General features: G+C 44.5%; 1 protein-coding gene and 2 non-coding genes across 5 annotated transcripts in view; all 3 read right to left on the bottom strand.

The window, feature by feature from the left end:
• Positions 1-630: 630 nt before the first annotated feature.
• The window catches only part of Atg16l1 (autophagy related 16 like 1), a 44,216-nt gene continuing 20,534 nt past the window's right edge, over positions 631-24,312 (bottom strand). The window contains exons 6-19 of one of the 3 annotated variants that reach the window (XM_029477157.2): positions 22,886-22,951; positions 20,706-20,792; positions 20,066-20,122; positions 19,810-19,857; positions 19,079-19,181; positions 15,968-16,073; positions 14,797-14,867; positions 13,283-13,354; positions 7,553-7,673; positions 7,211-7,316; positions 3,595-3,744; positions 3,452-3,499; positions 2,371-2,472; positions 631-1,842 (exon numbers count right to left, since the gene is read on the bottom strand). In XM_029477157.2, the coding sequence (XP_029333017.1) occupies positions 1,749-1,842; positions 2,371-2,472; positions 3,452-3,499; positions 3,595-3,744; positions 7,211-7,316; positions 7,553-7,673; positions 13,283-13,354; positions 14,797-14,867; positions 15,968-16,073; positions 19,079-19,181; positions 19,810-19,857; positions 20,066-20,122; positions 20,706-20,792; positions 22,886-22,951 (1,231 nt within the window). In that variant the 3' untranslated portion in view covers positions 631-1,748. The remainder of the gene's footprint in view (positions 1,843-2,370; positions 2,473-3,451; positions 3,500-3,594; positions 3,745-7,210; positions 7,317-7,552; positions 7,674-13,282; positions 13,355-14,796; positions 14,868-15,967; positions 16,074-19,078; positions 19,182-19,809; positions 19,858-20,065; positions 20,123-20,705; positions 20,793-22,885; positions 22,952-24,312) is intronic. The other 2 variants (XM_021155811.3, XM_021155819.3) reach the window with 2 other exon arrangements.
• Positions 8,746-9,009, bottom strand: LOC115032441 (small Cajal body-specific RNA 6). The gene has a single exon (XR_003838119.1).
• On the bottom strand, positions 17,757-18,027 carry LOC115032443 (small Cajal body-specific RNA 6). Its single transcript, XR_003838120.1, has one exon.

The raw sequence follows: 24,312 nt of genomic DNA, 5'->3' as shown, positions 1-24,312 counted from the left end.
CGAAATAGGATACAGATAACGTCATAGATGACTCACTTTGCACGCCCCCCATATGGACCTGGAGTGGCACAGTGTCAAGGGACAGTTAGCATAAACGTGCCCATCTGAGTCATGAAGCTGGCCAGAGCTCAGCTGTGAAACTTCTTCCCATTTTTAAAATAAGATATAATTCAGACAGCCTAGTTTGAGAACTAAAATCCAAGTATTACTACTTGGGTTATCTTACAGAAGCTAAAATGGTGGTTTCCATTAAAGCAAGGCTAAGGAGTACAATGTAGCATGGCACTGCTTCTCACCTTAGTGTATCCCACACAGGCAGAGTGTAAACTCCATGCTTCAGCACTGAGATTCACAAAACCCCAGTTAGGGAAACAGACACGATGGGGTGTTCTGTATGCCTTGAATCATGGCAATCTTGTTTCTCAGCCAAAGGTTGGGCAACCTTCCCAGGGCAAGGTTGTGTACCCTTGTTATACCATCCACTGGGTAGCAACAGGATTGAGGGTAAGCTGGTCCAAGCTACACACAAAGCAAGACCTCATCTCCAAAAAGGAGTTAAGTATCAGAAAAACCAGTTCCCTTTCCCCTTACTTAAGGGTGTGACAGAAAAGACAATCAAGATGCAAGGAGTTTGAAAAGTATATAACAGAATTTCTTCTTTATTTACAATCAAGTTCTGTTGGGACACATAATTAAATAAATAAAAGATGTGCCCTGGCCAGCGAATCTCAACTTCCAACGCCACAAACTCTCTGGGAGCAAAGCAACAGGTGGGTTTCGGGCAGGGCAGGCAGGACTGCTGTCCCTCTTCCCAAGCTCCAGCACTCATGTTGTCCCTGCTGTCCAGAGAACAGTGTGGAAGCAAAAAATAAAGTGCAAAGTAAATGTGACAGACAAACGTGGCGCTCAGACCATGTGCACGGGCGAGCAGGACAGAGAATGCTTTCCCAGCCCAGCCTTCATCATCACCAGCTCCTAGGTAGGCTTCTCTTACCAACACTGCACTGCACGGCACACACAGGCAGTGGCTGGCCTCACCACTTTCTGCTCCAGGTGAGTGCTCGGCCACCTGCTGTGCACTTGCAGTGATGCAGGATAAAGATGCGTTTCTCACCTCTGCTGCAAATTCTACCAGACAGGGAAAGGTTGGCACAGTCCTTTCCTCACACACACAAAGCTATGTGCAAGTGTTGGCAGGAAGGGAGTTCAGGGTTCTGAGGGCCAGCTGAAGATGCAGGTTTCAGCAGTGAGACCAGACACACCACCAGCCCTGAAAACAGCTCCACCCATCCTTTGTCACAGGAGGACAGGCCTGGATTTGGTTTCCACTGACCCAATGCCTACAGTGAGCCCCCTGGGTAAGTGACTCCACAGAAAGGGGGCAAGCATCAGGCTACAATAGACTTTGGAAAGATGGGAAGAGCACAGGGGACCCAATACCCGGTGTGTGGGGTTGTCCTTGGCACTGTGTCCAGTGGGGAGACCCAGCAGGGACCCTGTACTCCCCATGAGGTATGGAAGGTCAGAGTTAGTAGTGTTTCCTACCCAAATGCAGACAAAAATCCGAACCTCTGCTAGGGACTTGCAGAGTCAGTTTGGTTCAGTGTTGGTTCTTCTCAGCCATTAGAGACCTTAAGTCAAAGTTCTCAAGAAAGCTACGGCACCACATGGCTTCAGCTCTTTTCTGGGAGGACACATCATTCTTCAAGATGGGCCGTGGGTCCCACGGTGCTCCTAAGGGTGCAGCGTCAAGGCTGTGCCCACAGCACAGCTCTGCTTCCTTTGTCCACACTGACAACATGTAAGCCCGAGGGGGCCCACGCCACAGCATTGATAGAAGAGCTTAAGGACCAATCAGAAGAGACTTCAGTCAGCAAGAGACCAGACCCGGGCGTGTGCAAAATACAGGCACACCCACCCACAGCAGGGGGGTATGCTAAGAAAGCTGCATTATCCCAGTAACAACACTGAACTAGACAGGAGAAGTCTCCATTAGCAACCAGGCCTTATATGGTTCACCCCAAGAGTAGCCCTTAGGGAAGCAGAAAGAGAGAACACTCAGCTCCCTAGGGCAGCACAACTGCCAGGTCACGAGTAGAGCGCTCCAATCCACAGGAAGCCAGGGCCCTGAGGCTTTCCCCAGTGGCCACCGATCGATGGCTCTACCTTTGGCACCTCAGTCACTGTGGAGTGGTGAAGCCTGGCCCCACTAACCTTGGTCAATCAGCCCTGTAAATAGGAAGGGGGACTGCTTTCCAGGAGCCCACTGAGGTTCGCACCCAACCAAAGACTGCATAAGCCCTGGGATGAGATCACAGGCTCTGCTTTAGATGTAGGCCTGAGTACATGCCCTGGAGGAGCTCATCTTACCTGTGCTGTTTTGAAAGAACCTTCTCCACTTTCCCTGTCAGCACACTCCAGACATAAAGAGAACCCTCAGCTGAGCCTGCTGCCACGTAACTGCCATCAGGGCTGGAGGAGACAGTAAGAGGGCAAAAGCTATAAACCTTTAAGCCTCATAGAACCACTTCTGTGCTCACAGATGCAGGTCACAGGCTAGCTGTGAGCAGCCTTGTTCATTCAGCCACCTGGCTACTACCCAAGAGCAGTGCCATGCTGCTATTTGAAGCTCCACATCCCTACTTATCGGACTGAAGTACACACAGGGGAGTCCAAAGCCAATCTCTAAAAAGTTCAAAGTTTCTGCCCATAAACAGGCTTGCTGTATGGTTCAGCAACTGTAGGCAGGGGAAACCATAAAGTGCTCAGACGCAGTTGGGGAGACGACCTGCTATGTCAAGAGTGTTGTCTGCAGCTTGAGGATCCAAGCTCTAATCTCCAAAACCAATGTTAAAAAACTGTGCATGTGCACATAAGAACCCGAAATCCAGGCCTGCTGGGGAAAAGACAGGCTTGCAGGCTGTCAGCCTAGCTCTAGGTTCAGGGAAAGATTGTCTCAAGGGACTAGGGGGAGTGGTGGAGCAGAACATTTGATGTCCTTCTCTTGCCTCTGCATGTATACGTAAGCTCAGGAGACCACATGCACACACACCACATCAGACAGACACTTTTCCCTACTACGACAGCCAATCCCAGAATACACCTGAGAAAAGTATGGTACCCAGAAGGCAGAACGAGGAGATCACTGTTTCACCTTCCAGTGTCACCTCCCAACAGACTGTGCCGTTCCACCCCAGGGACACCAGGCCTTTTCAGTGTCAGTGCCAAGTCTTGGCAAGTGAGTGTGAAAAGGAGAACGTAGTCACTCAGAACCAAGCATCAGCCAACCATGCTCACAATAAAACCCAACAAGACTCCAGCAGGACCACCAGGTGACCTTCAGCCTCACTCCTGCAGGCTCCAGAGGTAGCAGAAAGGTTATGTTTTACCTCCCTCTGAAGGAAAATGTCCAGCTTTAACCTCAAGCATTGGCTAGGACACGGCTACTAACCTGAAGACAACCCGGGTCCAGTCAGAGCCGCATTTGAATCCAGGCGCACTGAAACACACAGCAGGCAGGTTAGCAGCCGCCTACAGTGCACTCACTCACCCAGCAGGACAGAAGTAGGCCAGGCCAGGCCCAGAGCCCAATACCTGAAAGTCTGTTTGACTGCGTTGGTCCGGAGGTCAATGACTTTTAGCAGGTCATCACGGGAGCAGCTCAGGAGCTCAGTTCTCTCAGGGTTTAGGTCCAGAGCAGTGATCTTCCCTAACAGTTCCATCTCTCGGACCACACTCTCTGACCTAAGGGAGACAGCAGCCTGAGACCTAGTGCAAGTGGGCCACCTCCAACCTGACCAGGATGTCATGTCACTGAGCAGAAAATGCTGTCACCCAGTTAGATCCAAGTCTTCAAGGGGCAGTAAGTATGTCCCTAGCCTTTCTACTATTTTTTTTCTTAAATTTTTTTATTATTTAAATGCATCTTATACATCAGAGACATTAATAATATTGAGTATTTTGAGAGTCAAATACATAAAAAATTTTGTTCAACTTTTATATTCATATCATTTCGTATCCTAAAATTATCATTAATGAACATTTAATACTATCCATAACTGAGGATCCTAATACTAAATTGTTTCAAAACATAGAAAATGTTCTTGGGGAATTAAGCATAGTAAGAGAGCATAAAATATTAAAAATGAAATCATTAAGAAATATATTCAAAGGCCCTTATATGATACCACCTGACATAGTGACATAGTGAGAGTATTTAAGATGCATTACATGTCTATGTTCATTGTCTAACTATAAGTTTACTTAAAAAAGATTGTCATAAAAATCTTTAAAATAAAAACTTGTATAAAAACTAAAAAAAAAAAAAAAGATTGTCAGTGTTTCTAGGAGAGAAATTATTATGATTATTATTATTATTTTTTTTTTTGGTTTTTTTCGAGACAGGGTTTCTCTGTAATAACCCTGGCTGTCCTGGAACTCACTTTGAAGACCAGGCTGGCCTCGAACTCAGAAATCCGCCTGCCTCTGCCTCCCGAGTGCTGGGATTAAAGGCGTGCGCCACCACGCCCGGCGAGAGAAATTATTTTATCAGTAAGTATATTTTTAAAATTTCAAAATAGCAAAAAACTCTTTGAAGTAGTTAAACATTAAGAAAATGCTAACTTCAAGCACAGTGGAAAAAATTATAAACATTTCCATATTTGTGGAATATGATTTTAATGTTTTCAACTGTTAATATTAAACAAACAGAATAATTATTTTAAGATACATTTCGTTGTTATGTCTCCCTTTTCATTTCTGATTTTATTAATTTGGATATTGTCTCTATGCCCTCTGGTTAGTCTGGCTAAGGGTTTATCTATCTTGTTGATTTTCTCAAAGAACCAGCTCCTGGTTTTGTTGATTCTTTGTATAGTTCTTGTTGTTTCCACTTGGTTGGTTTCAGCCCTGAGTTTGATGATTTCCTGCCGTCTACTCCTCTTGGGTGTACTGGCTTCTTTTTGCTCTAGAGCTTTCAGGTGTGCTGCGAGTGTATGCTCTCTCCAGTTCCTTTTGGAGACACTTAGAGCTATCAGTTTTCCTCTTACCACTGCTTTCATTGTGTCCCATAGGTTTTGGTATGATGTGTCTTCATTTTCATTAAATTCTAAAAAGCCTTTAATATTTTTTATTTCTTCCTTGACCAAGTTATCATTGAGTAGAGCATTGTTCAGCTTCCACATGTATGTGTGCTTTCCATTGTTTCTGTTAGTATTCAAGACCAGCCTTAGCTGGGCATGGTGGCACACGCCTTTGATCCCAGCACTCGGGAGGCAGAGGCAGGCGGATTTTTGAGTTCGAGGCCAACCTGGTCTACAAAATGAGTTCCAGGACAGCCAGGGCTATACAGAGAAACCTTGTCTCGAGAAAAAAAAAAAAAAAAAAAAAAGACCAGCCTTAGTCCAAGCCTCACTACTATTCACAAAACATTCCCAACAAAAGAGCCTACAGGAATATTGAGGACTAGAACTGGTTTGGGATTTTCTTGGCTGTTTTTAGAATAAAAAGACAATTACCAATCAGAACTCCTGATAAGCAAGAGCGAACTAGGACAACTAGTCACACGGCTGGTGCGGCTCTTTCTTACTGTCTTCTGTGGGTTCTATGGGCTGACTCTGAGGCCTCATGTGCACGGTCAGCATGTGTCCTCCAGCCCCGGATCAGTACAATTTCAATGATGTGGCCTTTAGCTTTTACAAAAGGCTGGCACAGAAGCTGCTGAGGTGTGTCTAGGGAGCCCACAGGCCCTGTTGTGATCAGGTAGCTTGACTGAGGCTGCTTCAGACATGGGACTGGATAATACCACAGCACAGTTGTCACTGTGCACCCTCTGCTGCTGCCTCTCCAACTCTTACATGCTCAAGCCCACAGGGGTCAGCTAATAGGTCCCTTAATGGAGCTAATAGGTCCCTTAATGGAGACACCCAACAATGGTTTAACTGAAGGTTTTCAATGAACTTATTTGTTGTTTTTTTTTTTTTTAAAGATTTATTTATTTATTATACGTAAGTACGCTGTAGCTGTCTTCAGACACTCCAGAAGAGGGAGTCAGACCTTGTTACGGATGGTTGTGAGCCACCATGTGGTTGCTGGGATTTGAACTCCAGACCTTCGGGAGAGCAGTCGGGTGCTCTTACCCACTGAGCCATCTCACCAGCCCTTATTTGTTGTCTTAACCGAGCAGGAGTTTATCTTGTTATTATATATACAGTCCCAGACTCCTACTCCAAATTTTTGGTATGTGGCCACCTGACTATCAAGTTAAGGGACTGGCTAGGAGACTTGTAACATCCAGTGAATTTCTAAACTTCCATGTTTTAAGTTCAAACTTCAAGTTTAGGGAAAAAAAGATTAAAAATATAGGAGCAAGCTTCACAAGTGTATCCAGAGCTACGTATTCTTGTCCCCTTCTCCACTTGATGAGCTGCTACATGGAATATGGCCTCTGTATTCAATCCAATTAGCAGCCACCTCTGTTCTCCTCAGCTAGCAGCTGAGGGCTTCGTTTCACTGGACCTCTGAGTCCTGACAGCTCTCCTTTTCCCAGCCTTGCCAGCAATAGGAATCTCCTAGCATGGCCCTATCTGTGCCCTTCTGCCATCAATTCAGGTCCTCATCAATACTTTGCTTTCAGTGTGCCTTAACCTGCTCTCTAAAGACAGGACAAAGGTCACTGAGCAGACCACACAAAGCCATCGCTTTCTTCTCTTACCACACACAGCTCAAACATCAAGCATCCCAAGTGGCTTGTAAAGCAGGTGGACATCTGATGCCCACTCACCCCATCTCATTGGCACACGCACCCCTTACTGTCAGCTGCACCGAGCTGTTCTGGGTGGACCTGTCTTTCAATGACTTTCTGTCCCATAAAGTCCATTGGCTTCTCCAGACTAATTCCTGTCTCCACTACAGGAATACCAAACGGTGCTCACTGCCTGTACTGTCTTCCCTGTTTCATCTTAATTTGCCCGAAGGTGGGAGCGAGCATCTTCTCATCTCTGCTCATCTTACAGCTGGCAGAGCATCTGGTACACAGTAAATGACGGCTGGACCCAGAAGACTACTTTGTATAAAGAATAGCACAGCGCAGACCCAGCTGTCCTGGAGCTCTGCCAGTCCCCGAGTGTGAGAACACACCCACACAAAGCATGCTCACAGCTCTTTATATGTTCTCTCACCAGCCTCCCGCCAAGCTCTTAAGGCATCATACCGGATATCCCAGAAACGAATTTTCTTGTCAAAATGTCCACTCATTACACATTGTTCAGTGCAAACAATGTCATTGCAGCTGGATCCTGCAAACACTGTTTTTATGCCTGAAAGAAAACCAAACATCATCAATCAAAGGCAACCACATGACTGGTACATATATAATATAGCTACTACACTCTTGACCACCAAGCCCCCAAAATGAAATGAGACCTCAAGCAGAAAACAACCCTCACTACCCCAGTGCTCCTCTGACTGAAAGGAACCAGGGTTCTGACTGATGTGGACCATCACCTCACCGCTATTCTCTATATAAACACACAGAGAGACTGCATTTCCTCACAGACTTTGCTGCGGAGATCCCAGAGTTTGAGGGTCCGGTCGTGACTTCCTGAGACAATCCGTGCATTGTCCAGCAGGAACTTGGCTGAGAGGACTTTCCCGCTGTGGCCTGTGAGTGTGTGCTACAAGAGAGGACATAGCCAGGGTGAGACTTGGGGTAACACACTGCCTTCCCAGAAGAGCTCCAGAGTCAGTCTCAGCAGGCCCTGAAATCTTCGCAGAAGGCGAGAGAAAAGAAATATGGCACATGGAGCACACCTTCACTGACTCAGATTCAATCAAAGAAGCCACATTTCTGACCCAAGGAGGTGCTTTGGAATCTTCTAGAAGCTATTTCTGGGTGCTGCCAAGAGATGAGGTATTGCTTTAACTTGATTGTGAATGGCGCCCAAAGACTAATGTGTTGAGGCTTGGCCTCTATAGTTTGTGGCCCAGTGGGAAGATAACACAATGAATATATACTTCCCTCACCCCAAGATTGGGGCCCTGGACTTTCCTGTTTTGCTCTCTGACTCTCCCCATGAGGCAAACAGGTTCCTCAGATACACAATGTATTGTGCCACCACAGGCCAAAGCAACCACAAGCTAAGCTTCTGAAACCCCAGTTGAGTTGCTGATGTCAGCTACTTTGTTCTGTCTTACTTAGGTCTCTCACAAGTGATAGAAAGCTGCATGACACAGGAATCAAGACCACAAAGATAAAGGCAGGTATTGCATACACAATCCCAGTACTTGAATTCCTGGAATCTGTAAACTCAAAATCAGCCTGGGCAACACAGTAAGACTTTGGGATATAGCTCAGTGGTGGAGCACTGTCTAGCACATACAAGGCTCTAGACCCCAGCACTGGAAGGGGTCAAGGTAATCTTCTACTAAAGAGAAATACAAACCCAACCTTAGAAACAGCACTGAATTCCATAAACTCCTTGAAATTCAAAAAACCAGAAAAGAGGAAGCAAGAGGAGGATGTTTTTAAAAGCTCTTGCCTCCAGCTCTCCAGTGCTGGGATTAGCAGGTGTACCACACCATGTCTAACTCAAAGTAACAAAGACAGGACTTTATTTTATTCATGCCACTGAAAGTCAGTCTGTACTTAAAGTGAGAAAAGACAGGGCCACTGAAGGCATAATTTACAAAAGGAAACATCAGAATTCCATATACACAATTAGATGCTATGGGGTGTTTAAAAAAAGAGGTCTCAGCTTAAAATGTCAGATCATAGCCAAGGACGCCAGCACTCCCAACAATCAAATCCCTTGTGACCAAGCTGTTGGATGCCAACCAGTGTCTTCTCTGGACTTGTAGGGAAGACAGAACGGAGACATCACTGCATGTCAGCTACTGTGTTTGCCCATGATAGCACTACTAGAGCATGATGGGAGAGAGGTAAGCAGCTGGGGATGTAGGCTGCTGGGAGGCGACCTCGGATGTCAGACCTTTTACTATTCATCACTGACCTCTTTCCAAGGTAGGCTTTTTCCCTTTCTTTCTTTCTTTCTTTCTTTCTTTCTTTCTTTCTTTCTTTCTTTCTTTCTTTCTTTCTTTCTTTCTTTTTTGAGAAAAGATCTCATTATGTGGAAGGAAACAGCCACCTTCTGAGGGCTAGGATTAAAGGCATGTGCAAACATGCCTGGCTTTTTATTTTTACGTATTTCTTAAAGACTCACTTGTGCACACCACTGCAGTTGCCAGGGGCTGAGAGACGCTGGGTCACCCAGAGCTGATGTTACGGTAGTTGTAAACAAAACTCTAGTCCTTCACAAGAGCAGTTTGGCATTCCACGTTGGCATTTAATGCCCGAGCTCTTTGATTTTTATATACAACTACTACTACTGAACTAATTATTACTAATTACTGTGTGTATGCCCAGTGGAGACAGTTCTCTCCTCATTTACATGGTGTCTAGGGATCAAACTTAAATCATTTGGCTTGTATAGCAAGCACTTGTTTGCTGAGCTCCCCAGGAGTCATTTTTTCTTTTGAAGACAGGGAAGGTCTCAGCATGTAAGCCTGGCTGTCCTAGAGCTCACTATGATCAGACTGGGCTAAAGGTATACACAACCACGTCTGACTAGGTAAGTATACACCCCCCTCCCACAATGAAGGGTTCATTAATGTTTTGTTTCTAATTAAGAAAAGAATGCCCTGGACTAGTAAGATGACCCAGTGAGGACGCACAGTGAGGAACACCTACTCCTCCAAGGTGTGCCACCTCCACACGAGGGCCATGGCATACCCATCTAATTCCTCCACATGAATAAATGCTAACAATTTTATCTCTTTTTCTCTTTTTGAGGCAGCATTTCTCTATTTAGTCCTGTCCTGTAACTCACTGTGTAGGTCAAGCTGTCCTTAAACACAGGTATTTAAGATAGTCCTGCTTCTGGGTCCCAAGTGCTAGGATTACATCATATAGGATTACATAGTGTGTGCCATTTTCCTGTTTAAGAGACAAGAATGCCTTCTCAAGCCCTCAGGCCTAAGGACTGGAGCTTTACATCTACATCCCGAAGGCTAAACTGAGGAGACACAGACCTGGGCCAGGGAGATGGCTCAGAGGGTCTTCCCCACCAGCCTGACCACCTGAGTTTGATCCCTGGAACTGACTTAGTGGAGGAGAAAACAAGACTCCTGCATGTTGTTCTGACCTCTTTAATCCTCCTGCCTCAGCCTTCCAAGTACTGAGAGTACAAGGATGACCCACCACAACCCAACCCATTTGAGATTTTTGAAGTTTATTTTTAATATTTAAATTTGAACACTACCTTCAAATTTCAGCTTCTTTAAACAGGCATCAGTCAGAGATAGGAGTAGATTTAGATATCACCACAGCTAAAGCTTCAAAATGGGGCTTGAAAAGCCCCTCTCCCTAAGGAGCCTTGTGTGAGTTCTCCGTGGGCTTCAAGGCAGACTGTGAAGATCACTATTCTGGTTTTTTTTTTTTTTTAAAAAAAGATTCATTTATTTATTTTATGTAGGTGAGACCACTGTTGTGGTCTTCAGACACATCAGAAGAGGGCATCAGACCCCATTATTTTTGTAAGCCACCATGTGGTTGTTGGGAATTGAACTCAGGACCTCTGGAAGAGCAGTCAGTGCTCTTTTTTTTTTGCTTCTAGAGACAGGGTTTCTCTGTGTAGCCCTGGCTGTCCTGGAACGCACTTTGTAGACCAGGCTGGCCTCAAACTCAGAAATCCGCCTGCCTCTGCCTCCCGAGTGCTGGGATCAAAGGCGTGCGCCACCATGCCGGGCTGCAGTCAGTGCTCTTAACTGCTAAGCCATTTCTCCCACCCCTCACTATTCTTTTTTAAAACTGTATTTTTGTATATATGACTGTGTAGATGCACCATGCACAGAGGACAGAAAAGGACATGAAATCACAGTCTAGTCACCAACTAATCCTCATACTGGCTACTTCACAGCCCTGAAGAAGTGAGCAGGTAGGATACTCCAAAAGTTAGCTGCCTGATGGAAACCATACCGAGCGTTTTGAAACTGTAGTGATAAGACTTTCGAGGGAAGCAGCCAATGCTAACACATTTTTCTAGGATGTATTTACAAGAAGGCACTCAACCAGCTGCTTCTCAAACTCTAGTCTCTCCTACCACGTTCCCTTATCAAAAGCCAAGAAGACACTAACTCGGGTTTGGATAACAAGTTTCCAGATAGGTCATGAATGAATAGTCCACTGTGTTCTCAACATCTGTGAACTAGAGTGCATGCAGAAACCAGAGTTGCTTCCAACAGGAGAACCTACTTCATCCCCTTAACCTAGCAGGAGTTGCCGGAGTTCTTCAGGCACAGAAAAGTCATTAAAAAGGCCTCCACCCTTTCTCTTTACCATGGGACAAGGCATGCTGCAAGCAGACCACAGTCTTCAAAGCTATCCATCAAAGGATGTGACAGCTCAAGCCTGATGTCACCAGCCCCCAGCTGGGTGCCAGTGTTCCAGCTCTGACCTCCATCTTCTAGGTCTACCTCTCTCCAGCTGCCTCACCTTCAGGGCAGTGATCCTCACCTATCAGTGAATAAAGCACCGCCCCCCCCAACCCCCCACCTCCACCTCAATGCTTCTCTTTTCCTCCAGGGCCCAGTATAAAGGAGTCTGCAGGCTCCTCTTCCATAGCTGGTCAGCACTGTTCCACCCCAGTCTAGGAGGGCATGCCTCAATTCAATTTTAAGCATATTATTTAACTGCATGACCTTAGTACTCCTCACCCTCATCTGAGCCTGTCCTATCTATCTCTCTCATCTGAGTTCCAGGACAATGAAAAGAAATACATAAAAAGCCATAGCTTGACACTATGTCCAGCACAAAAAAAAAAAAAAAAAAATGTGTTCTCTTTAAGCAAACTAATCAAATTCAATCTTAAATGCCCAATAGAAGCTAAACAGAGCTGGGCATGCTGTCATATCAGCATTGAGGAGGAAGAGGCAGGAGGATTGCTGCAAAGTAGAGGCCAACCTGGCTTATACAAATTCCATGCCAGCCAAGATAACATAGGAAGGTTCTGATTCAAAAAATAAAAAAGGTACGCACATACGTGTGGTATTGTGACACCTCCAGGCCTCATAGCACCTGTACTCATGGACATATACTGACACAGAGACATGCATACAATTAAACATAAAAATAAACCTTACTAAAAGGCAAAACAGAAGGATGGTTAAACACCACAGCTGACCACTGGGTGGGCTACTATGCAGCCCACAGCAATGGCCAGGCACCTTCTCCATGTTTAAAATGTAGAAGTGAGAACTGAGACTGTGTGGTGTGTTCAGACAAAAGCTGCAGTAGCCCCTTGCTGAAGTCTTCCCTTCAGAAAACATAGGCTGACTTTTCACTCTTCATAACTTGTATGTATCTGCCATCTTTTTCTGGGCTCCTGATTTTTATGTTCGGAACGGAGTTTTCTTTCAAGTGAGAACCATGGATTAGGACCACACAGCTCCTCCGGGAAAATGAAAAGCTAAGTGGTGAGTTAATGTGCTCCTGACGCCTTCTGCTTCATCCCTGTACCACTCAATCAGACCAGCAGAGCTAACCGTAAGGATCCCTCTAATGCAACTGGCTCCCTCTGTAGAGCTCACACTCATTTTAACGCCATGCCATCTTTGTGGTGCACACACAAAAGCACCTGTGTCCAACTTAAAATGCCACGCCACAGTTCACCTTTCAGGATTCCGTGAAAACTTCTTTCCATCAAATACATAACTCTTAGGAAGGACGAGGTTCTTTCTGATCTTTGTCCTGGACACCAAACTGGACTCACATGAAAATTTCCTCAGCAGCTGATGCCACCCTTCTCCTTTCTTCTGCACCTGTCTCTTGTGTCCAGCTTTACTACCTAAGGTCATATACTAAGTACATCCATCCATGCATTTCCATAATCCTAATTCCCAACTATGAGGAAGCTAAAGGGCTTAAGGCTTTTAAGACCCATAATTTATATGTTGTTGTCATAATTGACAAGCTAAGCTAAAAAAGATTATTAAACATAACTGGTTCTTAAGAGCTCAAAGAGCCCTGAGACGATCATGGAAAATATGCTGAAACAACATATTTTTGGCAAATTAAGAGTACTAAAAGGAAAAACACAGATTTTCTCAGAAAAACATGAATTAAATATAATTTCCATAGAGAAATACACAAGTCTTCTAATTAAACAACTGCACACTGATAGCCACATGCAATTAGAGTACCATGCTAGCTTTTTCAACTGTGCCTTACCCGTAATCGATAATCATCCACAGTCCAGATTCGGCTGGCAAAATCATTTGAAGCCGCTAATAGGTAAGCTCCCTACAAGAATAAAAACATTTAGCAAAATTCAGTTCACAAAGGCATTCAGAAACTTTCAACTAACCCTCTAAGCTAGACATAACATTGTAGCATATTGTCAAGTGTGCTGACAACTACCTTACCCAGTGTTTGAAGCTGAGTGAGTCCTCCCCACCTGGATTCACCTGAGCTTACAAGAACGCAGTCAACACCCCAAACTCACATCAGAGCTTGGCCTCACCCACTCACCTTTCCCTTCACTACTGTCCCCTTAACACCAGGCACGACTTCCTGATATTACTGATGGGCAAACCAGAGAGCCCAGAGGCCCTCCCCTTCTAAGTCATCTCCTACCTATCTTTGAGGCCGTTCATCTTCCTCTGCTCCTTCCTTGGACCCCCACTACTTAATCTTACTGGGCTTTCGGGGGCCATTTCAGACTGCTTTATTCTGAACCTATTTCTTAAAACCTCTCAAGGCCTGAAGTAGCTCAATGATGAGGCACTTGTGTAGCATGTCCAAGTACTTGGGGTTGATCTCCAGAATTGCCAAAAATCCCTCTCAAGACTTATGGAATGGCTTTATGAATGTCTAAACCGTTTGACACCACATACTTCCCACTAACCAGTCTTATTTCTTTATATTTCCCTGACATCCAGGCACCACTGCTTGAGGCACAAAGGTGACTGTCACCTGGCCAGTGCCCTTCCCTCAGATAAGGTTCTCAGTTTCCCGAGAAGCAGATGTGGATGGTACCTCTCCCAAGGAGGGCAACAAAATGTTGCAGGACACAGGGGCTATCAGAAAACAAAAGGTCCCATCAAACCAGCTGTACTCTTGAGCAGCTTCTGGACACACCCTGCTCCACTCTTCTCTCTGCCCCTCTGCCTGTAATGCCCACCCTTCGCATTAGGACTCTGAGGTCTGCCTCAAATGGTTTACTCTGTTCCCTAAGCTAACCCGAGAGCTGTATTATCTTAATACCACAGCCTGCAGTTCAATGTTGTCTTGGCATTCCCTTTAAAATGTAGTGTGTGTGTGTGTGTACAACTTTCAGGAGTCACTTCTCTCTTTCCACCATGTGGGTCCCAGGGATGTAACAGGTTGTCAGGCTTGGCAGTCACTACCTGTACCTGCTGAGCCACCTTGCTGGTCTGGCTCTTTTAAAGGGAAATTCCTCAAGGGAAGACACCACCCTGACTCCTAGGAATTAGGCTCAAACTGCAGAGAACATGAAAGTCTTGTGGTTCTGTTGTTATTATTTTTGTTTTTAATTTCAAGAATCAGCTATCTTCAATTATTTTTGTTTTTTAAAAATCTCTAAAATTAGCCAGGCATAGCAGAGCACACTTGGGATGCAGAGGCAGACCAGCCTGGTTCTAGGAAAGCTAGGGCCATATAGAGACCCAGTCTCAAAGACAATCAAAACCCAACAGCCTGAAATCACGACATTAGGTACTTACAGCACTATCAAATTCAATGCTTGTAATTCCAGCATTACTACCAGACAGGGAGCCCTTAAATTCACATTTATCTGCATGAAACAAAATTAAAGTTAGTAAGAAGGGCAGTGGTACACAGTGCACAGTACACAGTGCCAATTGTAACACTGAACAAGAGGTTTACTGCAGTGCTGTGGAGTCGGACAAGACAGAAGAGAACAGGGTGCTACTGCAATTCAAGTCCTAAGACGATGCAGACTCAGGCATGGTACAAGCATGTTTCCAAGTTGCCCTTTAGGACATACGCAGGCCTTCACATTCATTCTCAGTGAATTTTGCTACATCAATGTTTGAGTTTCCATCACTACTGATGGAAACTAGATTTTGAAAACCACCTCCAACTTTTCCTAACCCCTGTTTTGGTAATGTTCATTTCATTATGACCCGAGAAACTGTTGGACTCTATAATCCTATCAATCAAGACAGCCAGCTGTCAATCCTCCCTCCCTGTGCACAGCCTCCCTCACCAACAGTACTTCTTTTCCAGCTCCCCATTCACCCTTCTCATCTCCCAGAGGAGACTGACCCCCAAACCCAAAACCATGCTGCTATTTAGTTAATAGCTAGGCAAGTGCTCTACTGCTGAGCTACACCTGCAACTGATTAATTTCTACAACGAACATCTGCCAAGATTTATTTCCTCATGGTTGAGCTTTATCTTCCAACCACTTTAGTCATTCCGTCTGTCCTAACATATGTCTCTGAGCAAAGTATAACACTCTCGCAGGCTTCAACAGACTAAGGAGTCACTTTCCTGCAAATCAAATAAAGGACAGACAGGTACAATGCTTCACCAACAATCAATATATTCAGATCAAAGGTTCAATAAACTGCTTGTGCTCAAACATCAAAAGCAGTAATCCGAGTCTTTCTCTTTGCTCTAGAGCCAGCTAGAGAAGGCTTCAGTGTTAAGAGCCCAGGATTTTTACCTCAGCCCCGGAGAAGACACAGCAACAGAACCATGAGTTCCGGGCTAGGCTGCACTTCAAGTCATATGATCTCAACTAGTCCCTACTCCACTACTCATACATTAAACAAATTAAAATGTAATTCAAAATAAAGTGAATTCATAATAGAGCAAAGTCACTCAGCTGTCATCAGAGCTGCCTTCTAAGGACACCAAGGCTCTTACCTCCGAATGCTTCCCAGAGTTTCACCCTGCGGTCCATGCCTCCAGTGGCCAGCAACCGCGAGCCTGGACTGAACTGCACTGCATTGACCTCTCCATCATGCGCATCCTACAAGACAGAACCTTAGCCTAAGACATCCATACACTCACTCCTAATGCTTAACCCTCTGCAGAACACTCAACCTCAAATTGAGCTGGATCCAACTATGAGCTCGGAGTGGACTCTGCACCCAAAGTCTCCTAAGATTCTACTTTCATTTTATTCTTCCACAATTGCAGTAATGTGAATTTATCCACTTGAATACAGTATTAGCTTACTGTGTAGCCCAGGCTAACCCTAAACTCAACGGTAATCCTCTGACTTTGGTTTCCTAAGTACTTGGGTTACAGGGGTTTGCTACCATGTTGGTTTGTATTTATTTAAGCAAAAATTTACTTAAGCGAAATGTGTTCAAAATCACCCAGGTGTAGTAACATACACTTTTCTCTCTAGCCCAAGCCCCCAGAAAGCAGACAGCCTGCCGAAAGTTTAAGGCCAGACAGGAAATACAATAATATACCCACACAAAAAAAGCACTTAAAATTAATGTATACTGACTAAAGTTTGCCTTTGCATGTGTGGGCCAGAAGAAGGTATCAGATCCCTTGAAGGTGGAGTGATAGATGGTTATGAGCTATCTGATGTGAGAGTTGGGAACCAAATTTAGGTCCTCTTTAAAGAGCAGGAAAGCACACTTAACTACTGAGACATTTCTCTAGCCTCGGAATTGCCTCTTCTGTGCCAAATACTTACTCCTATTATGTATCACTAATATCTACGTACATGGTAACATACAGCACCCTCTTAGGAAATCCTGTGTGTGTGTGCTCATGTGTGTACGTGCACACTTGTTTTGTAGATTTCTCACTCAGCCTTAATACCCTGAGACAAGACTTCACACTGAACTTAAAGCTATGTTGGCAGTCAGCAAAACCCTTTAATTTTCTGTTCTCCATGCCTCTGTGCTGGGGTTACAGTAGGTACAAAGCCCTTCAGCTTTCTAGATCAATTCTAAGGATATGAACACAGGTCCTCATAGACTGTAGCAAGCAATCTTACCTATTAAGCCATCTCTGCAGCCCCAGCTAAAGTTTTCCTAGGCCAGTACTAATACTGTGAGTCTGTGTAGCTCATTCTGGAAATGTGGCACTAGAATGTACTAAATTATGATGTTCAACAAGTGTTTAACTTCCTGTAGCTTCATTTTGTTTATCAGAAAAAAAATTTATAATCCACATTGTACTTGAAAAAAAAAATCAATAAAAGAGCTATTTTAGGAGAATTATACATTCTTCATGTGAAATTTTTTTCTTTTTTTTTGAGATAGGTTAGAAATTGATTTCTAGGTCAGGCTGACCCTTAAACTCATATTCTCTTGTCTCTGTTTCCTGAGTGTTGGGATTAAAAGCATGTGTCACTGTGCCCAGCCCTTTCACAGGGGCATTTCTAAGATTAGCACGGATGAACACCCACATTCAGAATGAGACCAGGTGACGGGAAGAAAGAGACGGTACCACTATATTCCCCAACACAACAGTGGATATGGAACTACTTGCAAAGCTGATGTCTAGGTTTTGCTCCAAGTACAGCAAAGCCCAGGGAAGCAGCACCTCTCTAACTGACTGGGACATATTAATACTTTGGTGATGTGACTGTCCACTTTCCTGCTCATGTCCAACTGCTGGAAATATGGTAGCTGACCTGACTTTTTCACCTCATGCAGCTCTCCTTTGTAAGAATATTCTGTCCTGAGGTCTCAGATTGAAAACTTGAGATCATGCACTGTCACACCCACCCGCCACTCATCAAGACTCCTGCATCATGGGTTCTGTTGGATAGCAGTCAGCTGTGAACCATTCACTCTCGGAACACACACTGGCAGAATCCTAAATTATCAGCTGCCCCATTATCCCATGCACATAACTTCAATGTGCTAGGAAGAAAATGGGCTGCTGGGAGTAGAGGGCAAGGAAGGGGCTGTGACATTCAGTGCAATCAGACCTTTTACCAATCATCACTGACCTCAGTAAGTTATGGCTCTGCTCTATCCAACTCCTCCTCCAAAGCAGGAGTCAGTCAGCTCACCACAACGACTGACTACCAATGAAGCTTTGCAATGCCCTAAACCAAAAGTTCTACCGCCCAGGAGCCGTTCCACTAACTGAAAGCAGGCTCGAGCTAAATCTGCCTTAACCAACTCCAGGCACAGCAAGTCACGATACCTCTCTGCTTCTCCACTGTTTTCAAGGCTTTGAGCAAGGCAGACCATTTTCTCAGGTTAGACCAATTTCTGTTCTAAAACCCAACTGGGACCAAGGGTAACTGTTACTGCCAGAACCCAACTGAGATTCCCAGGTACTACATTTAATGTTTTCTGTCCAATGCTGTGTCCTGGTTCCAATCACAAGCTCTTAGTGGTTGGAAGTCATCCAGATACAGTTGGACTTATAAAACTAACACCTGCTCTGGTGGATGTCATTATTTTTAATTTTTTTGTGTATGTAAGAGTATTTTGTACGTACGAATGTTTGTGCACTATGTGTATGCCTGGTGCTCATGAGGCCAGAAGAGTATGTTGGATCCCCTGGAACCAAACTTACAGACAGTAGTAAGCTGCCATTTTGTGCTGAAAATCAAACTCAGGTCTTCTGGAAGAGCAGCTAGTTCTCTTAACCATTGAGTCTTCTCTCTAGCTCCCCACTTTTAACATGAACTATTTTTCTAGTTCCTCTGAAAGACATAAACCTCCATCAGGAACTTCACTTTAAACTGCAGCTAACTGGTAAAAACAACTGTATAAATCACATGGTTTCTTCTCCATCCCTAGTTCTCTCTTGCCCCGCTGCTCAAATCACCAATCCTCTTAGCCACTTGCCTGCTCCAGAGGATGTCCCTAACAAACTCTGTGTGCTGAAACTAAGCACAACATATCTTAATTCCCCACAGGTCACAAAGCCAGCAGGTCTAAATAAGTCAGCAATGGAAAGCCTTGATGTAGCTCTCAAAGGACCAGTTAGTTCCAGATCCTGCTACCATCCCAGGCTCAGAGGGGACTGAGTACAAAGCATACTTACGAAGACATACGAGGCAGTAGTTGGGACTCTCACATCTTTACCAGAAGCAGGATGAGTGTCCATGACATCCTGGGGGACTGGGATGGAAGAGACAGAGCGTCTCCTAAGGAATAACACAAAGGCAGACATTATACAAAACTGCACAGGATCGGTATCTATCAGATTGCCAGAAAAGCCTCAATGATGACCTTGTTTAAGCAGTGTGCCCGTGCTAATAGCTGTTGTCTTTCTAGACCCTCCAAAATCCAGGATTCATACCATCTCACTCAAACGACAAGAAAGAGTTAGCCATACCTTACTTCTTGTTTGCTAACTCATGGGCTTCAAAACCCAGCACTGAAGCAGTCTCAAACGAAAGCTGCTTGCCCTGTCAGTCAACTGTGGGAAAACCTTCTTGATCTAACACACTAGCTAGCTTAGAGGCGAACTCTTGGCACTTTGAAATACTGTTTTACGCTGATTTCCATGCCTATTTACAACCACCCTCAGCTTTTACACTGTGGTCAAGGCAAAGTCAAAGGCATGCTAAGAGAAGAGCATCAAGAGCGCAATGACTGCATGGAGCCCAACCTGACTGCCCAGCTCCAGGGCTCCAGCATTCATTCCTAGGAGCATGCAAAGCGTCCTGGTTAGCATGTGGACATCCATGATTGCGGGCAGCACAGCGTGATCAGCACGATTATCAATAACCCACACTCACATGCTGGGCTGAGAGAGGGTAATATTTTCACCTGGCAGCATCAGAAGAATGATGTCCCAAAAGGGGAGATTCGGACAGACTAAAGGGAAAGGCCATAGATCAGCTCGCAGCAAGATAAAAAGAAAGGAAGTCGCAGAAAGAGGAAGAAGCTAAACGACAAGCTGAATTAAGGCATCCTTGTTCTTGGCACCACTGAAATTCTGGTGTACATTAAAAATACATCACATACATATGCTTAGGAATATTTACACATTTTCAAAAGGAAAGGTGAAAGTCTTCTAACCTACCCAAAGATATTAGTGATAGAATCCAGAAGGCCTCCAGCAGGCTGCGAGAGTCGCTTACTAAAGAGGAGGGGAGGATAGGTTTAAACCTTAGAAACATTTTGCCCCAAATCAAAACAGCCCCTAAAAATAAGTACCTGGGAATACACTTTCCATTCCCAAATCCCAGCCAAGACAGACTCAACACAGCATTTGAACCACCAGGAAATAGTAAGGAGGGAGAAGGAAAACCCAGCCTACTGTCTTAAAGAAACAAAAGGCTCCCAGGATTAACCTGATCTCCCTGCAAATGACAAGGAACCTGTCTTAACATACCTAAACACTTCTGGGTGTTCATGGTAAATCCAATGCATTCTTTCAGCTCTACTTTAACAAAACCCTACAGTATCTGTCGTTGTGTCCTAGGCTCTCATCACTATGTATTATAAGTTTAACAGTTTACCCATCTCTCAGAAGGCCATTGTACCTGTTTGTGTTAGAAATGTTAGGCTACCAGTACTCTGCCTCCCTCCCACTCTCCTCTCTGTGGGGTGGACAGGGCTTGGGGACTCTGGGTACATGACTAGGTTCTCATGTCATGTCCACAAATGAGCAGTTAGTGATGCTGGCGCTTGCCTTTCGCCCACCCAGCCAGTCCACTCACGTAGCTGCTCTGCTGACGGCTCGGACGGGAGAGGTCTCTTCTGTGTGGTCTGAGGTCTCATCCACAATGACTTCAATGTCATCATCCCTGGAAAGAAACGAAAGAGAATCTGTCATTGTCCCAAACAGGAGGTGTGCAAAGGCCAGTACCATATTCTATTGATGGACTCTCTCTGGAGACTTCGTTGCAAAGTGATGGTGAAGAAGAAAACGGAACTCCACTATGTGAGAAACTAACGGTTGTATCTACTCAAAACCAACAGTGTCAAATAAAGTGAGAATAAAGAATTTTCCAAAAGCAAAACCTAAATGTGTGTGCTTCTGATGGCTGGAGGCTCTGTACACTTCCTGTGATATCATCTGGTCTCAACATGCTCCTTTATCCCAGCGGATGCCAGGTACCTCTTGTAGGTCAATTCTTTCCTGATGGTATGGAAGGCAAGTAATTATTTTGATATTAATGATCTGTTGTGTTGCAATCTTCATGAGCAAAATAGCTTAATAAATTAAGAGTCCGCCACTTCCTGGTTGGAGGCTTGAGAATGTGAAGGCTAGATTTGTTTTTCCTTTCAGTGACTGTCTGGATTATGAGCATAAATACTTAAGAACCTGTTACACCAAGGCTAAGTAAATTTATTTTCCCTTACTTACTCTAGGATCACACAGAACTGCCTCACACTCTTGGCTGGGGTAGAGAAGAGGATAAAGAACAAGGCTGTGCCTGGTTTCCTACTTGGCTGGCTTTCCTAGACCTAGAGTTTGAGAGAGTCAAGGGAGAAAGATGGCAAGAGGAGCTGAGTCCACAGTCACGCTCTGATGGGGTCTTAGGATTCTAAAGGCCCACACCCCAGAAAATACCAGGTCCTGCCAAGTCATCACATCTAGCCCAAAACGTGCATGTTTCCAACCCACACTGGCACAGCCCTGAGTAGCACGCAGATTAGGGAAGCCTCTCTAGCAGGCCCTCCCAGATTTGCATTTCAGCGCAAGCACTGCCTTTTTTTCTTCTTTTTCTTTTTAAAGTAACCAAATCTCTTTTTTAGGCAACCCATTTATTTACTTTGTGGGTTTGAAAAAATACACCAAGACCAGTTTTCTCCATTGAGGTCAGGAGACACACACATTCATGTTCTCTCCTTCTAGAGCAAAGGTTTAGCAGGACAACTTTCATTTCTTCAAGGAGGGGGTGTATGGGTGGATGGCTCCGGTTTAAACCACTCCTCTTCACTTAAAAGAAAACAATAAAAATTCTATTTTTTAAAAGTGTAAATTTACTTATGTATGTTTAGCCTGCATGTATGTATGTAGGAGGTCAGAAGAGGGCACTGGATCCTATAGCTGGAGATAGAGATGGCTGTGAGCCACCATGTGGGCATTCAGCAAGAACAAGCGTTTTAAACTGCTGAGACCTCTCAGCCCAGGAGCCAATACACGTTTAAGTAACAGTAGGTCTGAAGCTAAGATATTCCAGCAGAAAACCCATCCTGAATCAGAGCAGACAGGACTATTACTGAAACACCCATCATGTAACAGACCTTCCAGTACCAGGCTCTCCATCTTCATTAGCAGGTGGACTAGGGAGAGCTGATTCAATTTCATTTCTTTTTGCAGAGATCGCTGACCTCACTTATGCTTAAAAAAAAACGGACAAACTTCCACTAAGGTGACAGACCAAGAGAGTAAGAGACTGATAGCACAGCACAGATTACATGATCACAGGTCTGATGAGAGAAAGGCCAATGATCCGAGTGTCCACAGAAACCATAAGGCGGCTCTGTGTGCAGGAAGTTAGTCATGAACAGCTGACTGCTGTCAACAGGAAAACTTCTTAGAAAGTAATTTGGGGATATATCCAAAAGTCCTAAGACAACACATATTACTTTAAAAATTTTATCCCAAGTAACTGATTTTGAATACTGTCAAAGACCATTTTCAGTACATTATTTCTAAGTGCAACAAGAAGCCACCAGGGTAAAATTAACTGAAATGGTCAGGTGCTTACTACCTGTTCAGTGGTGATAATATATTTTTATTTTCTGCCTTTAATATTTTAACTTTGAGTTGTGGCTCAATCCCTAATACCTCCCCATAGTAAAATAAAATATCTTTTAGCTTTTAAAGAAATAAAACCATAAAAGAAATCATTGAGAGCATAGAGCTGAGTAATTTCTCTACACTTACTGCTCAACAGGGAGAGGTTCCTTGGCTGCTTCTGCAAGCTCCTTCTGCAGCCGTGCTTGACGCCTCCTGTTTGCAAAAATGAGATGAACATGCAAAACGTAAAATTTTGCCCGCTTATGAAAGCGACATATTTTACTTTCAACAAACTTTTAGTTCTGAAGGCATATTTGAATATTCAGTTCAGGACTGAAGAGATGGCTCAGTGGGTAAGAGTGCTCACTGCCACAAGCATGACGATCTGAGTTCAGATTCCAGCATCTACATAAAAGGCCCAGCATGATACATGCCTACAACCCCTGTGGGATCTCTGGGCCTTGTGTTCAGTGCCGCCTAACTTCAGGTTCAGTGAGCAAGTCACAGCACAGTACATCTGCATGGACGCACGCCCCTCCCCACACCAAGGAATGTTTAAGCCTTTTCAAATGACAGTATGGCCAAAGACACCCAAATACCCACCCTAAATACTGACAAGATCCCTCACTATAAAAAGGCTCCAGAGCCAGTTAAAAGATATGTGCCACCAAGCCTAATGACCAAAGTTAGATCCCTTGTGGGAGCTACCTGTGAACTGTGGCAAGAGCTCTCTCTCACACAAAAGAAAACCGGCCTGCAAAGAACCATGGCTGCTTAGGACAAAAAGGTGCTTCAAGCTGATCCCAGGGCTAGTTATGGTTGACTTAGCTTCCTGTAGTAAACTATCTTATTAACCCAGCCACAAAACAAAAACAAGAAGAAATGCAGTGACTATCATAGTCTGCAGACGCTCAAGTCTAAGTCTTCTGTTATCTTTAGGTGACTTAGGCTACCTAAGGAAATGCAAAGATGAGGGGTCTACTGACACCAAGGGACAACTGCATCACTGTTCAAAGTAAGGTACTGGACAGCTGAAGTACACAGAACTGTAACTAAGACCAGGCGTGGCTTGGCCAAACCACTAAGTGGTCAGCGCCTTCCCTCACTGCCACCCCTCTCAGAATCATGTCTCCCTACTTTCTAGCCAAGGTGGTCTGTTCCCTTCCTTGGCAATTTTACCTCTCTGTGAAGGATCTCGTCGTCACACTAAAACTCTAGCACTGGCTCTGTTTTTACACTTTGTGTGTGCACACGGGAAGTGCAAGGGGCTCATGTGTGGAGGAAGAGGAGAACTTGCAAGAGTTGGTTTTCTTCCCACCAGGGATCCAACACAGGTCGTCATTCTTGGCAGCAGTGTCTGTGTGTGGTAAGCTGTCTTGGTAGCCCCCTAGCACTGCTTCTGAGCTACAATAAAGAACTGTTAGAAAAAAATTTAAAGCTCTACTGAAAATTCTCTAATGTAGAAAAGTCCTCTAGATGGCTTATTAGAATCTTGGAAAGGAAGGCTGTTGTCTGAAGGGGTCTCATATTTTTAACCACTATGAAGAATAAAAACTAAGTATTACAAGAACACA

This window comes from Mus caroli, unplaced genomic scaffold, assembly GCF_978045245.1.
Source record: "Mus caroli unplaced genomic scaffold, Mus_caroli_1 scaffold_1, whole genome shotgun sequence".
Taxonomy (NCBI): domain Eukaryota; kingdom Metazoa; phylum Chordata; class Mammalia; order Rodentia; family Muridae; genus Mus; species Mus caroli.
The sequence above is the reverse complement of the archived record's forward strand: the minus strand, read 5'-3'. Positions and strand labels throughout refer to the sequence as shown.